This window comes from Gallinula chloropus, assembly GCF_964237585.1.
Source record: "Gallinula chloropus genome assembly, chromosome: 2".
Classification (NCBI taxonomy): Eukaryota; Metazoa; Chordata; class Aves; order Gruiformes; family Rallidae; genus Gallinula; species Gallinula chloropus.
The window spans coordinates 37,349,448-37,373,878 of NC_140086.1; the positions used below are offsets into that span (position 1 = coordinate 37,349,448).

A 24,431-nucleotide genomic window follows, 5' to 3' on the forward strand; every position below is an offset into this window, starting at 1 on the left:
GGAAGAGTGGCTGGAAAGCTGCCTGGCAGAAAAAGACCTGGGAGTGCTGGTTGACAGCTGGCTGAACATTAGCTGGCAGTGTGCCCAGGTGACCAAAGCAGCCAACAGCATCCAAGCGTGTGTCAGAAACAGTGTGGCCAGCAGGACCAGGGAAGTGATTGTCCTCCTGGTCTCTGGTGAGGCCACATCTCGAATACTACAGCCAGTTTTGGGCCCTTCACTACAAGAAGGATATTGAGGTGCTGGAGCACGTCCAAAGAAGGGCAACAAAACTGGTGAAGGGTCTAGAGAACAGGTCTTATGAGGAGCAGCTGCGGGAACTGGGGTTGTTGAGAAAAGGAGGCTGAGGGGAGACCTTATCACTCTCTACATCTCCATGAAAGGAGGTTGTAGGCAGGTGGTGGTTGGTCTGCTAAGTAACAAGCCATAGGACAAGAAGAAATCGCCTCAAGTTGTGCCAGGGGAGGTTTAGATTGGGTATTAGGAAAGGGGTTGTCAAGCACTGGAACAGGCTGCCCAGGGAACCCATGTAAGACAGAAATATTGTAAATCTTGACCCTTTCTTTCTTGTGAGTTTTCTTACTCTCCTTTTCACCCCTAACTTATAAAATAATGAGCAAATAGTTCTTTATAGTCTGTGGTCTCTGTAACAAAATCTGCCCTAAAAATGCTTCCTCAAAGTTCATTAAATTCTTCCTAACTGACCAAACATTATTTTAATACATGGCTTCCCTACTAAATAAAGCTGACCTAACAACTGTCTCTATTCAAAGCACTGGGACCCAGCACACAAGCTGGCAACAATTCATATCTTGGCCCTAAATGAGGACTTTTTATATCCAATAGTGGTATCGTAATTCCCCTGTGATGTCCATCCTTACTGGCTCAACTCTCGGAAAGGAACTGGGTATCAGTGTGCTGTACGGATGATTTACAATAAGTTCTTCCCAAGCAATTTCAGAAGCAGTCCTTTTGTAACATACAGGCTCTACACTGTTGACAGGTTTAGGCAGGGGTTGCCTTGTGGCTAGCATGTAGATGTACAGTACCAAGCTATAAATATGGTGAACTGAGCAGCAGTTGTTTGAACCTAAGAACAAAAATTGAAGATTCAAAACACATGAAAAAAAAACAAACAAGCAACAAGACAAAGGAAGGAAGTTTATTCATATTAGAGCAGGAATGAAAGATATGGATCTGAGTATCTTTTTGACAGGTCCTTTCTTCCGGTAGCTTGACATTTCATCAGCAGTGCTCAACTAAAACTTGTTTTACATGTAAAATCATCTTGTGTACAGCATATGAAAACAGACATTAATATGAACAAAGCAGATGACTGCAATCCTCAGTGTTCTTTACATACAGATACCCATTGTCTTCATGATACTGCAACTGCAAGTCTATTTCTGCCAAATGGACTGTGAAAATCAATATCAAACTCCATTTGCTAAATAACACTTGCAAGCTCTAACTTGGCTAAGGAAACTTGGACTCAGGTGGTTTGTGCAAAACTACCAGCAAGAACTCCATGAAAATTCTTACTCTTGCCATGTGGGCACTAGCAGGCAGCCTTGAAAGACTGAAGTCATTTTGACATCAGAATTTCTGAACTTGTACCTGTGTATTAAAAAAATAAGTAAATAAACTGTGATTTAACCAACAGGCAAAAGGTTTTTCCCTAAATGAACTACTAGAAAATTTTCAGTTATGTTTAGTAATTGTGATGCTTAAGATGGAGTCTTTTGAACAAACCAGCCCAACCTGAATATGGACATTAAAAAAAGGTATTCAGGGTTTTTTTCAACAATCAGTGTGGCTGGTAGTGTGACCTTTAACTCTCACAAAGCTGTTAAAGGGCTAAAATCTGGTCTTACCCTCTTAATATTTTAAGTAGTGTTTATCAGTTGGGTAATAAAATAGCCTTCAGGTTCTGACAGGGACTAGCAAAAGCCCCTTGTGCCGATTAAGTAATTTCAGTGAAAGATATGTTTTGCTTTAGCTGTCAAGCCCAGAACTCACCTACAGCTTTAGTGGAATTCCCCTCAGGAATTCCTTAAAGAAGTCCAAATATAGATACCTATAATGCAACACGTCATTTTGGCATGAATCACTTCACATTTGGGAAAATGGTTAAAGCAATACAGGTCTGCATTAGTTACCTCTTCATGAGCAGAGCTGGGATGACTACATCTTTACTAATGCAACAACTACTCTGTTGCACAGAGAAAAACCCAAGAGGTGCTCAAATAAAACTATTCAGAGAAGGAAGCAAGGCTGCTCACAAGGCAGCTCGCAAAGCATGTGAGCAGCATGGTGGCATGATAGCCTGGGTAAGATCTCTCAAATTATCCACTAGGAAATGATCAAGATTAACTTCTTTGGAAGGGTGTTGTCCTGACTGATGCAGCAGGACCAGACAGGAAAAGTTAGCAGGGGATAACCTCCTTCCTCTGTGCTGGTTTTCCATCCTCTGAGGTCAGTGATGGCCCCTGGCTTCCACAGCCATCTGCGTGCAGGTGCTAGATATAGCCTTGCCCCACTCTGCCTGAAAGGTACACCTAGAAACTCATTTTCATATTTTTTAGTTGTTGTTTAAAGTATGAATTTTCTAAATCAGACCTAGCTTTAGTTAGTGCCACATTCTGCATTTAAATACTGGTGCACTGCCTCCCAAGTCCAAAACCTTTCCCCATTATGATTTTGGTGCTTACCAGTCAGCCACAGTGGACCAGAGCTTTTCTCGGCCTCGAATGAAGCTTGAAGAAATCACCCCTCAGCACTCCAGGAGGGAAAAAAAAAAAGGCCGAAATACTCAAGAAATAAAAACCCTAACCAAAGCAATGAATTTTACACAAGTGCATTAACAACTTCATGAAATAAGGAAACACAAAAAGCTCAAGTGAAGATGCAAGTATATTTTTTAATACTTGGCACTCCTAGCACGCGTGCGGGGGGGGGGGGGGGGGAGGGCAGTATTTCACGGCAGAGGCTGCAGGCGCCAGGGAAGGGCCCCCGAGCAGAAAGGGCACCATGAGAAGGCTCAGCTGAAGCGTTCACCCAACGCCCCGAGAGCGGCGGGGCCGGCGGTGAGGGCAGGCGGCTACAGAAGCTTCAGGGGAAGCGCGGCCCCGGCACGGCGCAGGCGAGGCCCTGCGCTCCCCGCCGGGCTGAGGGAACGGCCCCGCGGCCGGCGCGGCGCTCCCCGTCTACCCTGCACGGGGCACGGGGTGCACGGTCATGTCCTGCACCCTAACGCCCTCCTTCCTCCCTCCTTCGGCTCCGGAGAGCTGTTCTCCACTCGCCTCTCCTGGGAGGCAGAGCCCTGGGGCTTTCGTCTCAGGAAAGGCCGCGGCCCTGAAAGAGAAGGCAGCTCCTCGACGAGAGGGCCTCTTGCCCTACCCCCGGCGGAGCACACACATCCCCACCCCCCCAGGGGCAGGTGGCGCTTCCCGCGGGAGCCTTCCTCCCCCTCCTAGCGCTGGTGGCCCGGAAGGGAAGCCCTGCCCCTCCTCCTCAGTCAGCTCCCTGGTGGCAGCGGCCATCTCTGTACCTCCCCCTCCGCTGCCTCCCGCGGGTCTACTCCACCTGTAGCGCGCCCGCGGGGCGGGCAGAAGGCGAGCGCCCCTCCGCCCGCCCGCTTCCCTCCGCCCGCCCGGCCGGGCTACGGCAGCCGCTTCCTCCCGCTCCGCAGCCGTGCGGCCGCGGCCCTGACGTCGTTTCCTTCCAACATGGCGAGGGCAGGTTGTTGCTGCTGCTACCGCTGCTGCTGCTACCACGGCCGCTGCTGCCGCCACTAATGGAGGCGGGTGCGGGCCGGGGGAGGCTCGGGGACTGAGCGCGTCGCGGGCGCTGTCCGCGCACACACGCAGTGGGGGCGGGGGGGAAGAAGGAAGGAGAAGGCTTCGTCCACCCTCAGCAGCGGCGGTTGGCTGCTGCCGCCGTCCGGGCCCACCCTAGTCTCCCCTCGGGGGGAGCCTCTGAGCGGGCGTCGGGACGCCACGGCCCTCCCTCTGAGAGAGCCCTTCCCCCGCGCCTGCCTCGGCCCGGCCCCGCGGCCTCGCCGCCTGCCCCGGCTCCTCGCAGCCCTCCCCCGGCGGGAGCGGCCGGTGACCCGCTCTCCTTTCCCCACCCCTCCTCCTCCTCCTTTCCCGGCTCGATCGCGCCCATGTATGAAGGGAAGAAGACGAAAAACATGTTCCTGACCCGGGCCCTGGAGAAGATCCTGGCCGACAAGGAGGTGAAGAAGGCGCATCACTCCCAGCTGCGCAAAGCCTGCGAGGTGGCCCTAGGTGAGGCACGGCTCGGGACGGGAAGGGGCGACCGGCTGGGACTGCGCCGGGGGTCGGGGTGGTCGCCGGGCCCCCCTTTCCCCATTGGTAATGTGTGTGTGTGTGTTACGGGGAGGGAGAAGAGGCGCTTTGGGGCCTCTCAGGGGAAATGAGGCAGAGGAGGCTGCCCGGAGAGGAAGGGCTGGGGGAAGGTGGGGCTGCGGGCTGAGCCGTGGCACGGGTTTGGGGATCGAGGAGAGGATGTGGCTCGTTGTGTGAGGCTCAAGTGGGTGCGCAGAGAGGCCGAGGCCTGTCGACGTCTGACTGCGAAGCCCTGTGGCAGCGTGTGTGTGCCCCTGGTCTGAGGGGAGAGCTTCGCCCCTTGCCGAGAGCGGCCCCTCCGCGCACTGGCCCTGGCTGACAGTGGCGGTGAGGGCGCTGCGGCGCCCGGCGGGCTCTCCTCCTCCTCCTCCCCGCTCGTAGGATGAATAGGCAGAGAGACGGAGGCGCCGAGCTGTGCTGACCTGGAAGCAGACGGCCGGCGGGGAGGGAGCAGGTGACAGGCAGCGGTAAGGGAGGAGGGACGGGGGAGGAAGCGGGGGTGGTGGAAAGCAAGAGACAATAACACCAGGCCACGTCTGGAGTTGGTGACCTTTCGAGTCGGGACGCTGTCCTCTAGGAAGGAGGGCTGGAGAGGGTCCAGAAGATGTGCAAGAGAGATCCTTGGCCGTGTCATTACAGTCGGAGAAACAACTGATGGGGAAGGGGGCTTGCTCCATGCATGGCAGAGTCGGTGCAGCCTCGGAAGATGTGGGAATGTTTGCCTGTTTCAGGCTGAACAGGGCTGTTGGGTTTGTAGAGCAGCTGTGTCAACACCACCTCGTCTAGAAGTGGGACAGAAGTACCGGGGGGCTGGATGGTAGAAGACATATGTACACATTCAATAACAGGCATAAAATGAGAACTTGGGCTTTAATATTCTGGTACGATGGGTACAGTCAGGGTTTGTGCCCAAGTGGCAAGATATTGATGTATTTACTGAAAGACTTCTAGAGAAAGGCCTGCCTTATTTAAATAATGCATAAATCGATTATGTCCCTCCCATTCTTGTGTAATTGTTTCTGGCTTTGGAGGTAATTATCTTGATTTTGTACAGTAATAATGTCTGTTTAAATGGAGTTGTTTGAACAGATAATACTAAACCGAAACTTGCTATTTTAAAAAATTAATATAAGAAATTTAAAGTTTTCTGTTCTTCTGTCATTCTATTCATTTGTCTTTTAAAATACTTTTCTTTAAAAAAAACCCCAACACAATCCTTTGCTTGTTTTCTTTGTCTGTGAAAGACCCTGACAAATGCAGGGGGAGAAATGGCAGTAGCTCAACTATTTATTTCTTAATAATTCGAATAGATTGGAACGATTTTTTTCTTACATCTCTCATTTGTCACTAGTTATTAATTGTGACAGTCTTATGAGTTAGACAAATGGGGTTAAACTGATACCCTTTTGGCTTTTCTTTTGACTTTAGACTGCATATTCAAGTTGGAAGTAAACCAGTAAAATGTTTTCTTGTTATTAAACTGAATTTATATCCAATCTATATGTCATCCGTAGAATTAGACACTGTAATTGTGAGTTTCTTCTGCACTTTATTTCAGTATCTAGATTTGTCTTAAGTGTCATCCAGATCCCTCCAAGCACAGCTCCATTGTGTCACACAGATTATAAAGCAAGCCTGCTAGACTCTACAGTCTGCATCTTTTATCTTGTGAACGGATTTGTGCAAGGAGACCCCCCCAAACACACACCCCAGTGATTTCTGTGCTACAGCTTCATTGAAACCTCCCGCAGCTCCGATTGTGTGATTGGGGCTTAAACAGGAAAACAATATGATGTGTGGGCATACAAAAAAGACAGTGAAGCTGGAAAAAAGAAGCACAAGATTATGTGTATTTGCTAATGTGTACAGAAGGGTTTCATGAACTTGAAACAAATCAGACACGATGTTAATTACCATAGACTCTTACTGAAATGAGTGTTCTTAGATTGTGGCACAATGTAAGGGAATGATTGTTTATGTAGTATGGTCCATTGTCTGTTTTTTCAGTGATGGACTCCTTATTAAATAGTGGCAATACCTGAGAAGAGTAAATACCCTCCTTAATTCACATGGGGGGCAACTGGGTGTTAAAGCTGAGCTGTGATAGCTGTAGCAGAATTAGAAATAGAATGCACATGTTGTGCTCTCTACATCTAGCCCTTCATCTATTGGAGAACACTTTAACTGGATGCTTCTTTGCCACTTTAAACAAGGAGTACATACATTTTATTCCTGAGAAATTCCTGCTTTATTTTAGAAGACAACAATGTTAATAATAATACATTAGTAAAATAATAATTTAGAGTTAAGTTCAATTTCTGGTTAACTCTGGCAGAGTCTAACTTTAAATTTTCATCGGATTTTAAAAGATGTTTATTAAATAGCAGGTAGCTTTTAAAAAGCATGGCAGTAATTATATATCCTCAAATCAACATCGTGGGTTTTTTCAGCCTGAATATTTAATTGAATAGTCTTCATTGAAATTACCTGATGTAGTACAAGATGCTACCATCAAGATTTTTTTCCAATTGCATGACTGTTGTAAAATGTTGCTTACTATTAGTGTATCAGGCATTCTAACTGGTACTTGTTACTAATCCAGACTTTTACTGCTTCTTTAAAGAAAAAAATTCCTTTTTTCCCCCCACTAAATCCACTATTTTTACATTGTTTGTATAAAATAAGCTGCTGTTAAAGTGTTTCAGAAACAAGGAAGCGATGACCAGAAATACAATATTCTTGTACAGTAAGCAAACTAATTAAAATTCTGCTTTTTAGATGAAGGTTGACAACCAGTGTTTTAAGAATCTTCAGGAATGTGTATTTGTCACTTTTAATTCCTTATACTTTCTTATAAACCCGTGTTGTTACATTCCATTAAGATGATACTTTATTATTTTTAATTCATTAATTCTGAGGGAGAAAAAGCCCCACAGCATTCCTGGTCTGGCAGTCTGACCTCTGAACAGGTGTTAAAATGAGGTCCTTCCAGGATGACCTGTTTTTGAGGGGTTTTTTTTGCTATTAGAAGATAAGAAAGCAAAATATGAAGTAAATATTGCAAGTTGGATTGTAAATGTTCTCTGTTTTTTAACAGGCATGAAATTAATCCTGGTACTTGCATCCTGTATCTGATGATTCACCAGGTTATGTCTGGTTTAATACAGGATAGCTGACTCCAACTTTAATGTTTTTTTTTTGTGTGACTTTGCCCTTTCTGAAAGACATTCTCTGTATGTAAACAATGTAACATTTCTCTCTCTAGTCACCTAATGAAGTACAGCTAATTTTGTGACTTCCAAGTTGTTTCCTTGCATAGCAGCTACTCTTAATCTGTGTAAGGAATGAGTTTATCTTTAAAATTGTCCACTTGCAGAGAGCATCAGACAGCAGGCTCACAGCAAGATTAGATTTAGAGGTTCCCTTCCCAGTCAGTTCTGCTGTTTTCTGTATTGGTTTTCAGCCATATTATAGTCTAGGAACTCTACAGTAAATACACTGCATAAAAAGTCTTGGGGAAAAGGTAAAACTCCATAGCTGAATGTGAAGTTTTTAATAGACTGAACAAAAACTGTTAGAGTTTTGTGTCAGAATCCAGGTTGTGGATTTGCCCGCTTGGGAAGGTGGTTTTTAGAAGGACCAAACTGAGCGAACCAAACTCCCTGCTTTATAAAGGCTGCTGGTTCTGCTGCACATCAGGAGTCAAGCAACTCTTCTGCAAAACTCCAAACCACAAATAATGTGAAGTGAGACATGTGTTGGTATGTAAAGAAAAGTGTGTGAGTGCTGTTTGGAATTCTGTAAGTACCGACTGAAGTCTGGCTGCAACTTAGTTTCAAACGGTTCTGGTGCTCCTTGGATTGTTTAGTCTGTCACGCAGGGATCCTGCTGGGTGATGTAGGTCTCATGCAATGTGAAAGTAACAGCTCTGTTCCGTTTGTGCTGCCATTACATGCACGCGTAGGATGATGAAGCAGCAGGATATAATTAAGCACTGAATCTTTAGTTTTTTCTGAATACAGGTAACGTTTGCAGTAGAACTCACTTCTAAGGTGGGAAGATTCATCTATATCTTTCTTTATGCAAGTTTGTAAATGGCCTGGGAAACTCTCACCTGCATAAATTTTTCCATGTCTCTTTTTATCCTTCATAGATTCATCTTCTTGTGTCCTTCACATATATAGATAATCATGTTCTGTTGTCAGTGTAAGCTAGCTTAACAGTCAGTAGAGAAATGCATGTATGTGTTGCAGTGCTGGGTGCATTGAAAAAAAACCTGATCTAAATTAGCACAAACAGTTAAAAATATATTTTGAGGATGAATATCATGTTACTCCTGGAATTAATTTTAGTGGAGAAGTGTTGGGCAAGCGGAATTTCTGTTTGCATTTTGGATAATGCTGCTCTTGGTAGAGTACCTTCCATCTTTTATTAGAATTACTTGGCCTTTTCTAGAAGGCAAAGTCTTCTCTATGCTGAACACAAAGAGATCGGTATTGTGCCATTGTCAGTTGTCTGCATGTGCTGTAGGCATTTATTTTCACTATATACAAGTCATCACTGACCATCCAGAATTTATTTTCTGGTTGCAGTTATTCTTCTGCAATACTTATTTTGAAGTAAACAAGCAGGATAAATTGAGTATTTGGTTTTGGTTTTGTGGGGATTTTTGTTTGTTTGTTTGCTTGTTTTGTAAGGGTTTTTTTTGATACAAACTAAAATGTATACTTAAAAAAAAATAAATCTCTAAAAGTTGCAGCTGCCTTTCCCTCCTCTTGCTTTGCTAAGCATGAGCTTTAACTAGCAGGGCTTCAGTGAGGGTAAGAAGTCATCTACTTTTTAAAGATTGAAAACTTGACACGGTAACAGTAAGGTTTGATTGGCCCCATAAGCTGCTTTCCAGGTTGACTTCTGCATTTGAGGTGTAAAGTGCTGTTTATGCTAAATTTTTTGGGCTAATTTAAGAGAAGTTGTGTATAGTGGGAATTTTTGTTGTTTTAAATGTGTTCCATTCTTGGCTTTGTAGAATGGCAACACTGACGAGCTTTAATCTCCCTTGAGAAAGGGGGTGGTTGGCAGGGTGTGCATAAAAACACTTGTAGAAAACAACGTCGGTTGTATTTGGGTTGGAAAAATGTTAGTGGAGAATGAGTATCAAATATTTGCTTTTTGTTTTGGAAGGAAAAAAAAGAAATTGTTTAGGTGGAACTTTGACTTTATCCTGAAATACATCTTCGGTTATGGCCATTGATATTTTGAAAGCTTTAACATGGATTTTCAGTATCTTTTAAAATCTAATTTTGAAAGACTTCAACACGTCTTTGTGACTTTTAAATATGTCTGTTCTGCTGTGTACTTAGAGCACTAATTGGAACACTGAAGCTTAAATAAAAAGTTGTTGCCTTGTAACCAGAGTGCATCTATTTCTTGTAATGAAGTATCTCTACTGTTTTGTGGGGATTTGTTCTAATTGATCTTTTTTTGTACCCTCTCCCAGTATATTATTCTTGTAATTGTCATCTTTTTCTCTCTTCTCTTGATTCTTGTCTCCAGTAAACCATGGTTTGATGTTTTTCAGGATGACAGCAGTTGCCATTCTTGTGCATCTTCTTCATATACAATTGAAAAAAAAATTAGCTTGTCTGTTGCGGTCAGATGTACATTCCAGAGCTTTTCTGGAGTCTTTCAGAGAATAGTTGGTATTCAGCTAGCATTTTGGTAATATGCTGTTAAATATGCTAACTTGTTTAGTTGTCAGAGAGGATTGTCACATGGGTGTTTATAGGGAGGGTGTTCTAGTACTTAGTAATACTTTAGTCAGCTTCTCTTCCCTGTCCTTGCTGAAACTCATTGTGGACTTGCAAAGCACTAGATGAGGAAGCCTTGTCTTCTTTTGAGGCATCTACCTGCCAGTTCTGGGTGTTTCCTTGGTGTTGATACTTACCATTATCAAGTTGCCAGTTAGTTAGTACTTTAAAGCAAACCAGTGTTACAAGGGAGCAAGACCATCTAACTTGTATCTGACTCTCATTCAGTTCTGCAGGGGCCAGGAGTGGAATGGTGACTCTGACTTGACCAGGCAGGGAGAAGGGAGTTTGGTGTTTTCTGCGTTAAGCTGGAGAGCTTTCCTGTGTGACCTGTACATTGGTGGTTTGCTGGGAGAAAATATTTTTGTCTGGGGAAGACAGCTACTGTCAGTGGGGCATCAGAGGCTGAAGCTCGATAATTTCTATCTGTTAGAGGAGGCAAAACTCTACTGTGTGTGTCTGAAAGCCAAAAAAAAATGTGTGACCTAGGTGTGCTGGTCAGATGGATACAGGCCTAGAAGTATTCTGTGCATAGCTGGCAGTTATTACTCCTTTCCATGAGCAAATCATAGAAGAAATTGTAGGTTATTGCTAGGCAAACCAAACCTTTAAGAAAAGTCACATACATACAAAAAGTCTCCAGACAACCAGGGAAAACATAACACTTTTGTGGGATTTTATAGAAAGACAATATTGTACAAGAACAATTGAACAAATGTTAACTGGTGTGGTTTGTTTCTGTGAAAAATACCTAGTGTCAGAACTTTAAAAAAACCCCACCAAAATCTAAACAAACCCCAGCATATGAATATAATATATCTATATTTTATAGATACATTAATGGAATGCAGGGGAGTGTTAAATAAAAATACCTGTTTTGAGAGATAAGGTAGGTGATACTGGTTGTATGATACTTCCCGTTTTAAGTATAAATATAAAAGAGCTGCTAAAAATAGGCCTGTCAGATCCCAAGAGTTTGAAATACCTGGCAGAACTCCCTTATTGATTTCTAATCAGTCTTAGGATCCTGAAAAACTTCCAAAAGACTGGAAGACATGTAATACTGTGCCAGCATTATTATAAGGATGAGCAAGATGACCTAGGTAATTACTAGGGTATTGTCCTGGTGTTGATCCCAGGCACGATAGTGGAGTAGCTGATCGGTGATATGAGAACAATGCCAGTCAGATTTGAGAAAGATTAAAAAAAAAAAAAAACAAACCCAAACAAACCAACCCTCTATCGATTTAGTATTTTAGGGATAAATTATGAGACCTTTTTGCCCCCATTTTGGTCTCCTGTAACTCCTGTGTTCAGCAGTTCTTAATTTTACATGATGAGAAGTAGAAACTATCCATCTGGTAGGAAAAGCTTTCATGACATTTCATTTGAATTGATAAATATTGACAAATTTTGTTAAACCTTCTTTCTCATTTTTCATGAAGCTTCTTTCTACTGTATCCATGGTCTTAGCTTTTAGGTATTCTTCTTGGCATTGAGGATTTTGCTTGCGTTTCTTTGGGGTTTCTGCATTTGGTTTTGTTTGTTTTTCCTTAATTTGAAGTTTTACATTTTACTTTTCAGTGTGGAGGTATTAGATGTGGGGTTTTAGCTGGGGAGCAGGAGCTCTTAAAATAATTTGAATTCTTGATGAATCCAAGGTCTTAATATTTTGCTGTCGTCAATAGGGAACGTGGACATTATGCTAACTGTGCCTGATACAACTTTTAGAGTAATTTTATCCCTGGTTTCAGTAGCGTGTGGGCTTTATTACCAGTGAGGCATGCTTGAAGAGCCACACTAATTGGAGAATGAAAAAAATAGCACAAGAATCAGGATTAAGTGTGTTGCTTCTGTTTAGACATAGGTGGGGAAACAGTGGACTGGTTTCATTCTGGGATGTTGCAAATCTCCATATCATAACCTTGTCCAAAAATGTGTTTTAATTTGAGCAAAAATTGTTGCAGAGATATCTTACACCTGGCTGTGTCTTTGAAGAGTTTGTAAAAGGCAGTCATGCTGGATGCTTCCTCTTAAACTGAAAAAAGGTGGTTCTGTTTTGAAAATTCCTTTCTCTTTAAAAAAATGTCACATTTGATTTTACGGGAATTTGAGTGAAGCTGTGTTTGTACTTTTAAACATTATACCAAGATGCTGGTGTACATAGTGTATTATGGAAGTGCTGTTTGTGTGCATGTGAAACCCAAAAGTAACAAATGGAGTTTCTATTTTGAGAGGAAATTTCACTTCTACCTCAGTCTCCTTTCCACTGATTGTTTTTTTTTTTGTCTCTTTAACAATGACAAATTGTCAGAATTTTCTGAACTGAGTGACCACTGCTTCATCTGGTGGTGTTTATTCTCTGAAGTGCCTACTTAAAGCTTTTCTCTAAGCTTTAGGTTCAAATGTACTCCTGCTAGTGAAGGATCCCAAAGCAGTAATGTGTTTGGCTGCAATGGCTGATTAGATTCCCAAAATATCTTTTTGCTCAGTTGTTTTAATTTTTTTTTTCTCTTCCTGCTGGGATTTTTTTGAGATTGAACTGAGAAAAAAATTCAGTAGTATCTCAGGTGGATTTTTACAATAGAAAGATAAACCTAACCCTGGAAAGCATATTTACACTTCACCAAAGTGGCCCCTGGCTCATTTGATAAACCCACATGACTCAGATTTGGGGTTTTTGCACATAGGCTGTTATTGGATTATTTAGTTTTTCTGCTAAATGAGTTTCATTCTAACTGTATTATCTAGCTACCTGCTCTGTTGTGCTTGCGTGTGGTGGTTGTTTTTGTGTTTTATCCCAGCTTTTTGATTTAGAAATGTATACACTCTTAACAGCTTAATAGCAAAACCCAAAGAGTATTCTATAAAAATATATAGGGCATGATAGCTATGGACTCTTTTTTTTTTTTTAACAGTTAAATGTTGATTTCAGTTCAGAATGTTATAATTCTGTTTTTTCTTCCCCAACATAGCTGTACTATCTATGCTGATATTTGAGATTAAATTGCGTAACATCAATAATAATACTTATTTTTGTCTAGATTTGGAGTTTCTGCTTTCTTGTGCTCCTCAATAGTTTGTTCATTTCATGTGCTTCTTGTGTCAGAAAAAAAAAATTGCCCACCCTTGACATAAGTGTTTCTTCTTAAACACAGAAGGAGATGGGTTTAAAAAAGATCATCCATTAATAACACGAGTTCTGCACGCACTGTCTTTAGCACTTGCTGTTCCGATAATGTGAACAGGTTTTATAATGTTATTCCTTCTTTTCATTTAGAAAAAAAAGAGTATAATTAGGTTTGTAAATATTTCATGTCAAGAGATTTTAATCAGTGCGAGAGATAGGGGTGTTTCACTGCTTTGTGCTTGTAGTTGCTGTAAGCCTGGGAGTCTGGGGTGTCAGTTTGTATTGCAGCTAGGTGTCAGGAATGCTTGAATGACCAACATGCTTCAGCACTGACACGCTCAGCTTTGCAGCTTGAGGGAAGCTGGGGAGAACATATTTTTAGACTTTGAAATTGAGATTAAAATGTGGGGGTTTGCTAGAAATGTTAGATAGTATTTTATACTGCAGGACTGCTGTCCACTTGAATTGTAGAAGTTTCAAATCTATAAATTGAAGTAGTGTGGCACTGGTTTGATTTCTTTGGTACCTTCCTGTCATATGTTAGATTTAAAACTGCACAACAAACCAGCACAGATCCACTTGCACAGAACTGTACTTTCAGTGCAGGTAATAAGCATAAACTAATGGCAATACTCTTTCAAATGAGGATGGCTTTTGCAAAGGCGTGGTTCTATTGTGTGTAAAACTAACACACCTCTGCATGCCTGACAAGCAACCTTGCAGGTTATAACTGTGTTTAAAGGTCTGGATGGTACCAATGCCTGGCCTGAATGCAGCAGCTGGCATAAAATCACAGGTTTTGTCTGCAACTCAGGAAAGCTGGAAAATACAGTGTCTTAGCTCACTTCATTTGGCTAATGGACTGTGACGTCTGCAAGAATGCTGTCCTGGATCTTGTGCAGTGTATGAGAAAGTGGATAGGAATAAATTAACCTCTGTTTTCATTATCCTGAAATGGAAATAAAGCTTTGTAACAGCTGTAAGTAAAATTGCTGGGATAGGACAGCTGCATTTGCATGAAAGTTTGAAATCTGGATAAAGACTGCTTAAGTGCCTGAGAAGTATGATTAAAATTTTCTTCACCTGCAGTGAAATGAGACGCTTGGATGTTTTCCACTTGTGATAAAAGACATGACACTTTATTTTGTATGATTATGTGTGGGTAATTATGCATATAAATAGATCTTAAATGACTTGAAATTTTGCTGTAGAAAGAAATTTTCTTCTTTATAATTGTCTGTGGGGCAAATGTTAGCAATGTTTGAAAGAGCTTTAGGCTTGTGTCTTAGATGCAGAAAGAAAGAGAAAAGGAGCTAAGTTTTACCTCCATCCCTCAGTCTGACATTGTGTTGTAAAGTTAGAAACAAAATTCAGCATTCGACTTTCTGACTTTTGCACTGAAGGAGAAGCAGCACTCGGGACATTCTTCCCTTGATTGTGCCCTTTTCACATCAGCAAAGAAACTGCTCTCTGCTTGTTTGCTCTCCAGGCCTTTCAGTGGTGAGCTTGAGGGAGGTGCCATGGTACTAAGACGTTTCCTCTACCCTTTGAGTGCTTGTTTCTTTCGTGCTTCTGTGAGGCAGTTCGCTTTAATAACACTTTAATAACATCTAATAGGTGCCTGATGAGTACTAGCTGGTGGAAGATGTGTGCATTTGATCACAAATAGATTGCATAGAAGTAGCCGCGGAGTTAACGTGAAGAAGCTTCCATTATTCTGATAACACCATAAAGAAAGGCCAATGTCCTGGTTCCAGCTAGGACAGAGTTAGTGTTCCCAAGCAGCCAGCACAGATGAGCTGAACTGGCAGAGGCTGTTTTCCACACCACTTGACATCATGTCCCCGTAAAAGGTGCTGGTTGGGGAGGGACAGACCAGCGCCCCTGCAGGACAGTCTGAGGGTGGGCTGAGCATCCAGTCATAGGGTCAGTAAATGCTTTGTGTTATTACCATTGTGTACATTCTGTTCAAAGTCCTTTTGTTCTTTCCTCCTCACTGTGCTCTCCCAGCAACCTGTCCTTACCCCAAGCCACATGGTTTGCCTGTGTTTCCCCACTCTCCTCTTCATCACAGGAGGTGGGGGAGCAGGCGGCTGTGTGGTGCTCAGTGACTGTCTGGGGCTAAACCCTGACACCTAAGTGTCCTTTTATATCAGAGAACATCAGTTTGAAAGTTCTTTGACTGTTGTAGTTTGTAACAGCATTAATTTAATCATGTTTCTTACAATGCTCAAGTAGGAGGGCACAGTCTCAGTGTCGTAGGAAGTTTAAGTAATAACAGTTAAATAAAAATTGTGTATGTGTATATATATATATATATACACACACACACCCCTATTTCTGTAGTCAAGGCAAGTACACTTTTTTGTAATACTTTATTATTAACTCTTGGATAGAGTAAGTACTGAACTGAGTACCTTAATGGTTTTGCTCTTAACAGCTTTGGTTAAGGAATGGTGAAAGAAGTGCTTCCTTGTAACACTGTGCAGCACAGGGGGAGTTAACAATATTGTGTAGTGGTGACCTTTTTAAGAAGTCTTCTACTTGTCTTCTGATCAGTGCCTGAGAAAAAGAGTAGTTGTTATATGGGTAGTTGTCTTAATTTAAGCATTCTGAACTTCCAAAATTTTTCTTTTGGATATAAATAAAAGATAGGGTATGAAAAATAAAGGTTTCATTGATTAATAATCTAATGCATATGTGTGGTACTGAAGGTGACCATGCTGGAACTTTCAGAGTGCCTTAATACTCATATTCTTAGTTCTTGTGTTTCTTCAAACATCTCAGTCTCGGCATTTTTTCTGTATCAGAATCTACTGAAGAAATCTGGACTTTGGTAACTGTTATTGCTTTGCAACCTTCACCTGGAAAGTCTTGTATTAGGGCTTCTGACCCAAAGTTTGAGCTTTCAAACAAAAATTTGTATTTGTAATTGAATTAAAATTAAAAAGTCAATATGATTGTAACCTTTTTAGGGGCCATACTGTTGATGTAAAAACAAACTGAAGTCCACATTTTGTTTTCTGGTTGGTTTTTTTTTCCCTCTATCAAATGCAGCTTGATTAATTTTATAGGCAATCATTAAATTCCAGTCTATCTTCCAGGCTATCTTCTTGTATCTGCAAAAGATGATTTTCTTAGGATTCAGTGATATGGCAAGAGGGAAGTGCAAGGCTTTTTTTCATTAAAAGGTTACCAGTAGTGGAATTCATGCATAGACTTACATGTGACCTTTAAAGTTTAAGTGCTTGAAATGGGTAAGAGACTTGCAGTCATGTGTTGTGGTTCTTGTTTTTTCATCCCTACTTGCAGATAGCTTTTGAAGTAACTGTCATGAGAAAGCTACTTAATGGGAATATCGGGGGGCTTGGTCATTTCCCAAGGTATCATGAATTTACAGGGATCTTGTATTTAAGTCTGATCTAAAGTTCAGTGATTTCCAACCTCTAAATTACTTCTAAATTGCCTTTTAAACTACCCGTCCCCAAAAGAACAAAAATAATAGCAGTGTGATATCTATAGTAAGGATGGAGGTTAAAAATAAAATGTAGATTTTCCCATATTACAAAGGCATCTTTTAATTTGCTTCTAGCTGTTCTTAGAACTTCACACTGCACAGGAGCTTATTGTCCTTAGTTCTATCTAGTCAGAGCACTTGACCGCTTAACAGGAAGGTGTGTGATACCACCTCACAGACATTGAACGTTATATAGCAAACAATTGCCCCTGTTGTCAGGTTGAGAATGAAAAGGCATGAAGGTTCCCTTTTGGCAGAATGTGAGCAGGTTTACTGTGTACATAGCTTGGTCAATTTTAACTCTGGACTATTTCTTTTATAAACACCTACTTTGAGGTAATTTCACATGCTTGACTTAGAATAATCACCATTATATCACACAGAATCACAAAATTACAAGGTTGGAAGAGACCTTTGAAGATCATCGAGTCCAACCATTCCCATCCTATGCTAAACCACATCCAGGATTTATTTTGTTCTGAGTCTGTTCTGTATGTGTATCACAGGTATTTAATATATTGTATACTTGTGTTTGTGGAGGGGACAGTCGAGGTGTAATTGCATTTTTTACCTTCAGTAAACTGTGAAACTTGTGTGACTTCAAGGAATGTTGTAAATCCAACAATGAGGTTGTATTTTAAAGTATGGAATAAGGCTGCATTATCATTGCTGTGCATGTGTGCTTACACATGAAAAAATGAAAAAGTAAGAACGTTTGAAGGGTCATGTTAGGTGGCAAAGTATTACTGAAAAGGTGGGCTGTGTGAGAAGTGGATGTGTAGCTTTTGTTCATAGTGCCAAATGATCCAGAAACAAGACTGAGGAACATAATGACAGTATTGTTCTGCAGCAGCAGCCTGTCCTTGCCAAGAATAAATACAGAGCATTAGCAAAACGTTTGTTTCAGTCTTCAGTTGTCACCAACCAAGCAAATGAGCAAGTAGAACATAGAAAATAACAGATAAGTCTCAAGAAATAGCTTCATCAATAGGTAACTGTGTCAAAAAGAAATGCGTACTTGCTTCTATATGAATGCCAGAAGTCTTTAAAAGTCATCATCTGAAAATACCAGTGGTTTTAAAATGAGGATGTTGTCTTTAACAGGTCAGGAGTGAGGAGGGATAATCTGTGGGAAAGACAATTCCATAGTGTTAACTACATAGATATGAATGTTTAGTTTGCTCTGCTCTACTGACAGTTTAGTCCTATTAGGTAAAGAAATAAGCTGTGTTGACAGGTAACTTTCAATTAAGATGTGTTTAGCAGTTCTTGAGTTCTTCTGGAGTGCTACCCAGGAATTGGTTTAAGGTGTAACAACTGTAGAGCTGCATTTTCATCATGCTCAAACATATCCTAAAATATGCTCAAATTCAGCTTCAAAGTAGTCACGAGAGACTCATTAAAGCACCATTTTTATTATTTTTTTAAAAGCTTTTATCTCAAAAACAGTAATACAGGATTGAGGACACTTGGAAGGGAGCAAATTGCTTGGAGCCGACGTGGTGATTCTTTGTCACGTGTTAACGGTTAGAGTAGGTGTACACCAGCTATTGACAAAAGCTGTGGAAAGCCTGTGATAAAGTTGGAATGAACAAATAGCAGGGAAGAAAACAGACCCATATCTGCATGGCTTGTAGATGATAACAGTTTCACAGAAGCATTTGTGGAATATAAAGATACTTAAGGAGACCAAAATATATTATTTGCCTTGCTGTTGTATGCAGAAGCTGAGGATGTTTCCTATAGGGGAATTACAAGGAAGGAGTCTGAAAAAAAAATCTCAGTGTGAAGTTTAAACCAAATTTAAACCAAAGTTTATATTATCTCATTAGGATTAGGAGTTTTTAAAGGTTCTCTAACATGAAATTGCTGAACTGTTAGTAAACTGTTGAAAAACTTCAATAATAAAATTTCATTGATTGCTAATAAAGGAATGGAAGGCACTAAATATGCGTAGTGTCAGTTGTCTTTTTTGTTTGGGGTGGGGTGGTGTGGGGGTTGGGTGGGGTGTGGGGGTTTTTTTGGGAGGGTGGGGGTTATTTGTTTTCTTAAAACAGAAAGGTGCCAGGGGCATAAGGGACGGGGAAATGTTGGGAACCTCGATCTGGCAAGTGTGAACAGTAGCAAAGAGAGAGAACAGAATGGATGCATGTGTTGTGTGGAGAAAGAGTTGACCAGGCCACGCAGAGGGCAACTTACTGTCACAGATCTGTAAGGCAGGGTCGGTGAGAGTGTAGTTAAGCATATCGTAATCCAGTTTTACAGTAAACCCCAAGCAGGTTGCTCATCCAGGGTTCCTGAAGGTCTTGAGCGACTGTCAAGGAGTATGTTCTGCTTTTCCAATGGAGAGCTATTTCAGCTCTGTAGAGGTTCATGTTGTTTTGGGGTGAATTGTGAGGTGACAAAAGAAAAATATTTAAAAGACTGAAAATAAGCTGCTAAAGCCTATGTTTGTGCTATACTGACCAACTTCTTGATAAAATGGCAGAAATTGGGTGTTGAGAAATGCAAATTAACCTGTCTGAGTAGAAGAGAGGAAGTGATGGAGGAAAGCAGTGTAAATTGTGCATCTACAAACATGAGCTCTCAGTAAGACTTTAATCCGTTGTGGGAATAAGAATGGGAGTTACTGTGAATGATTCCATTGGAATATTGATTCCTTTGTCAAAAGAGAGAAATATGAAAACAACAGGAAAATACGGAATTGTTAAACAACTTTATAAAGATACCATGAATTCTTCTGCTCTCTGCAGCCTCCTAAAAGAAACAGTAGACTTGGAAATGATGCATTCCAAGTCAACAATGATGACTGAAAGTATGGAATGCTTTCCAGAAGAGATCAAGCAGACAATCCCTCTTGTTCCCTAGAGTGAAAAAATATGAGGCAGATGGGCTTAAAGGAAGTTTGTAAGATTGTAAGTGGCATAGACATGAAGAGAGAGTAATTGATTGTCATTTCTTGTCATGCAGATCCAGAGGTCCTGTAGAGATTCAGCTTATTTAAAGTAAAGCAAAATGTATTATTTCCTGCAGCTTGTAATTACATTGATCCTGAAAGTTTAAGTGGTTTAAAAAGTCCTGAAACTAAAATCCAGCAAGAGTTGTCAAACCTGCAGAACAGTCTTTGAACAGGGAGATTATTAAGACACAGATGGCTAGATGCTGCTTGGTGAGGACTATTGTAGCATTCCTGTCCTGCTTTTATAATCTGCATTTACTTAAGGATATGCTTTTGGTCACTTGTGGAAGCAGAATACAGACTAGATATCAAGGGTTTAAGGAAAAAATTGCCGTTCTTGTATCTTCTTGTCTTGTGTTTTTAGCTTTGATTTCTGGGTTCATTCCCCAGTTCTCAAAGTTTACATGAACTTTGTTTAAAAATTTGAAATAGGGATGCTTCGTTTTTGTTTGCATCTTTGGACGCTGATCTGGTTATGGATTTTGTGGAGCATTCGTAGTCTGTTAAGCTTGATTGAAGCCTTTGTGTCTCTTCTTTGAAATTTATTTCCATTTAATTCCGTTATGTCTTTAGTCTGTGGTGAAGTAGCTTTTGACAGGGGTAGTCAAAAGGTTCAAAAATATTTATGCTAAATAATCTTCTATAATTATTTTTATTTTATGTATTAAAATGCATTTTTAACTACAAAGGAAATATAAATTTGTTTTCTTAACTAAGTGGACCAGAGGAACTGCATGCAAATCTCTGTCTTATGACATGAAATGAAGATGAAAATACTGGTTTTCTGGGAACAGCATCATGAACTAAAGATACGGTAATTGTGGAATTAAAGTTTGCATGTAGGTGTAAAAAGCAGTGTTGTAGTAGGAAGATCAGAATGCTTCTATAACCCCAGAAGGGTTCAACTGCTGAAGCTTGATTTTTCTAATTTATATTTGGATAGGCCTTAAAAATTTGATTCATAAATAAACCCAAGTACTTAAGAGAAAATACAGTGGGGGTTTTTTGAGTTTCTGTGATAATTTATGGAAATACAATATGTTTACATCTGTACTACTGGTGTTAAAATATGAGAGTATTGGTGCTGAGGAAAAACAGAAACCAGCTTTTTGGACTAAAGTTGGGGTTTCTCATTTTGTTACTAGGTTGTTGATTCTGTGATGGGAGCATGAACTCCTGAAGCAGGACTCAGAGTATGATGCCTAAGCTTAGGGAGCTTCCTATGTGTTCTGGTTTCAGCAGGGATAGATTTCATTTTCCTCTTAGCATCGGGTATAGTGCTGTGTTTGGGATATAGGATGAGAATTGTGTAGATAATGCACTGATATTTTAGTTGTTGCCAAGCAGTCAGGGACTTTTCAGCTTCCTGTGCTGGGCTGCCAACAGGAGGGTGAGGGGCACCCAAGAAGCTGGGAGGGGGCACGGTCAGGGCTGCTGACCCAAACTGGCCAAAGAGATATTCCGTACCCTGCAATGTCATGTTCTGTATATAGCTGAGGGTTGGCTGGGGTGTGGCACAGCTCAGGAATTAGCTGAGCATTTCTTCCTGGTGGTGAGCCGTTGTGATGTGAATTACTTGGTTTGTATTTGCTGTCCTATTAAACTGTCTTTATCTCAAGCCATGAGTTTTACTTTTTTTCCATTCTCTTCCCCATCCATCTAGGGGACGGGGGTGGAGGGGTGGGGAGGATGTGAGTGAGCGAACAGCTGTGTGGCTGGTTGTTTTACTTATCTGCTGGTTTAAATCACAACAGTATGTATCAGATCTCTGATTATATTGATGAGCTTTGCTGGCTTTGGAGAATGCTCAGGCAAGTCCTGAAGCACACCTTCCTGCTGCTCTGCTGCACAGCTTCCTCAGGTGTTGATTGCATTGACAGCTTGCTCTTACACGAGGTCAGGCAGATGGCATGCATAAAAACACGCAGGGTGAAACATGTATCAAACTGAATCCTACCTTGAATGCAACACTTAGTGTTTCTAGATGCAGGTGCTTTTGAAGGCTTTGGTCGCTTTTCCAGTTGTCAATGCAAACAATAAAAAATGTTAATTAAATTGTAAGAGTTACTCAGGTACTTAATAGATGTGTTTCTGTTAAGCCTTTTATTTATCACACTGACTGCAAGGGAATACTGAAGAGATGTTAGTGTGTAATAGAAGTCTTCTGGAAATGTATGGTGTCAAGTCATAGGGAAGTCTAGATTGAATGGGACCTATGGAGATCTTCTGTTGAAAGCAGGGCCTTTGAATCATAGAATCGGAGAATTGCTTAGGTTGGAAAAGACCCTTAATGTCATCAGGTCCAAATGTTGGATTAGGTTGAGAGCCCTGTCAGGCAGTAGAGTAATTCCACTGAAGCAGACTCTACCACTTCTCTGGGTGGCCTGTTCATTGTTTAGGTATTGCCAAAGATAATAAATGGGCAGTGGCACATCAGACTGTGTGGAAACTTCTCTCCTACCAGGATGGATATAGTGGAAGAATCCAGCAATTGCATTGCATGGAGGTGAGAGAATTTCTTACTACCGTGTCTTTGGCTTTTTGAGTCAGGCTCCTCATGTTTGCCTGCTTTCAACTTAAAGGTCAGATTTAAAAATGATCTTCAGAAAGAAGTACATTGTGTCCTTTCAGATGAATTACAAATTGCAGGATTTTGTTTCTAGAGATATTTAATTTCAGATAGGCTTTATCAGACAGATGGAAATTATTTGATTTTAAATGCTTTCAAATGTAATTTGGTATCTGCAAAATTTGTTTCTTTTTCTGTCATGTTTGTATTTTGGCAGAAACTCGCACTTCTCCAAGTAGAGTATGAGGAGTGTGCTTGAGCTTCTGATCTTAAAAATGAGGGCAATGAACCTACTTTCTTAAGCAGGGGGGAAAGGCCCAACTTGACATGGAGGCACAATGTGCATTACCACAAGCCTCTTACCACAGTCTTACCTTCTTTGTAAGAAATGCTGTGCTGCACTTCCACATCTGATAGTTTTCACCAGAAATATCACACAGAATCAGTTCCTTTGTTTGTATTCATGAATTTGACTATTGACTTTTCAATATAAAAAAGAAAACTATGTCATTTGAGTAGATAGGAGTATTTTTTATGAAAAGTTTATCAGGATATCAGGGTAGAGTCTGGAAGTGTATTCTGACTGCAGTTTCAGTCATGGCCTACTTTCCAAGTCAAACTATTAGTTAAATGCTTGTGGTGTTTCCTATGTTCTGGAGAGTTAAAACTTCCTCTTCAAGTTGTGAATTAGATCTAGAGAGTAAAAATCACATTGTATATGGAGAGTGTGTGTGTGTGTATAGATATAAAAAGACATTTTTGAGAGATATGGAATCTTAAATGTCAACTTTCTGCTGTGAATCCAAAATAGCTGTGTTGTATGCAGTTCTCAAAAGGAAAGATATAAAGACCTAGATCCAATTTAGTTTCTTAAAGACTGCAGCAGAACTGAGACTGCTTTTGACTTCTCTGAATTTCAGAGGGCATCATATCAAGCTGCTGTGGCAAATTAAGAGTTATTAATATTACACTGTCTCTAGAACTAAGCAAACATGTTTGCACATTTCACAATCTTAAACAACAGAGCTACTGGTTTCCTTGTGGCTTTGAGGAAGTATAAAGCCACCGTGGCTGCAGTCCCACTCTTACATGCAATGCAAGCTACAGTTCTGCTGACTGAAGCAAATTTTCACTTGAATGAGCTACTGAATATTGAAAAAAATATCAATTTGATAGAGTGGAGGACTGGATGTATTGAGTCTCTCTGTTCAATGCATCCTATTAAGAATTTCTATATGTCCAGATTTTTCACTCTTCCCTTTGAATATGCAGAGAAACTAATGTGTCCTGTCAGTTGAATCAAGTAAACAATGGGGGGGGGGTGGAGGTGTTTTGTGGGAACTATTCTAGAGAAACCAGAGCAGCCGCATGCATACCATTCCCCCCACCCTTAAATACGAAACTTAATTCAGCAAGTAGATTCCTAACTCTTTCTAGTGGAGTTACAGGTACTTCGGGAACTTCACATAGAGTGCTTTGTAATGAGTTGCAATTTCTGTGGCTGTAAATGTCAGGTCTCATTTCTGTAAAGAATTATGCTGATTATAGTCCTTATTTGGTGGAATTTATAATTGGTAATTAGTTTATTTTACCATATTATGGGTTACTTAGATGGAAGTTATGATTCTTGCCAAGAATATTTGAAAAATCAATTATTGAGGCAGAAAAGCTGCCTTTTTTGTATTCAAAGACTTGCAGTGCTTTCTTAGTCCAGCCTATTGGTATTTTCATGAGACAGCTGGTAACAGCCTTTTTGTATATTGATCTATGTACTTTATACCATTGCATTTGGTTGGTAAAATTGCTTTTTCCGTAAATTACAGTTATTCTGATCTGAATAATTGTATATCCTTTGACCAGATTCTTCTAGGGGGTCTGTCTTAATTTGGTTGTTTCTCTATAGTGTTTTATCCTTCCATATTTTTTAGTAAAGAAACGAATGACACATGCTTTCATGTTTCTGTGTTGAATTTATTTTTTCTGTTCTTTCTTTGATTTCAGTCTGTTACAATTAACACCCCATATTTCCCCAGCAGTAGCAGTAATCCTGGCTAAAGCATTTGTTCCCCATCCTACCCT

General features: G+C 40.8%; 1 protein-coding gene across 6 annotated transcripts in view; it reads left to right on the top strand.

The window, feature by feature from the left end:
• Nucleotides 1-4,165: 4,165 nt before the first annotated feature.
• Nucleotides 4,166-24,431, top strand: part of ARFGEF1 (ARF guanine nucleotide exchange factor 1) — a gene marked incomplete at its 5' end in the record, with an annotated part of 95,019 nt that continues 74,753 nt past the window's right edge. For all 6 annotated transcript variants that reach the window (XM_084260245.1, XM_084260247.1, XM_084260244.1 and 3 more), the window contains one exon: nucleotides 4,166-4,289. In XM_084260245.1, the coding sequence (XP_084116371.1) occupies nucleotides 4,166-4,289 (124 nt within the window). The remainder of the gene's footprint in view (nucleotides 4,290-24,431) is intronic.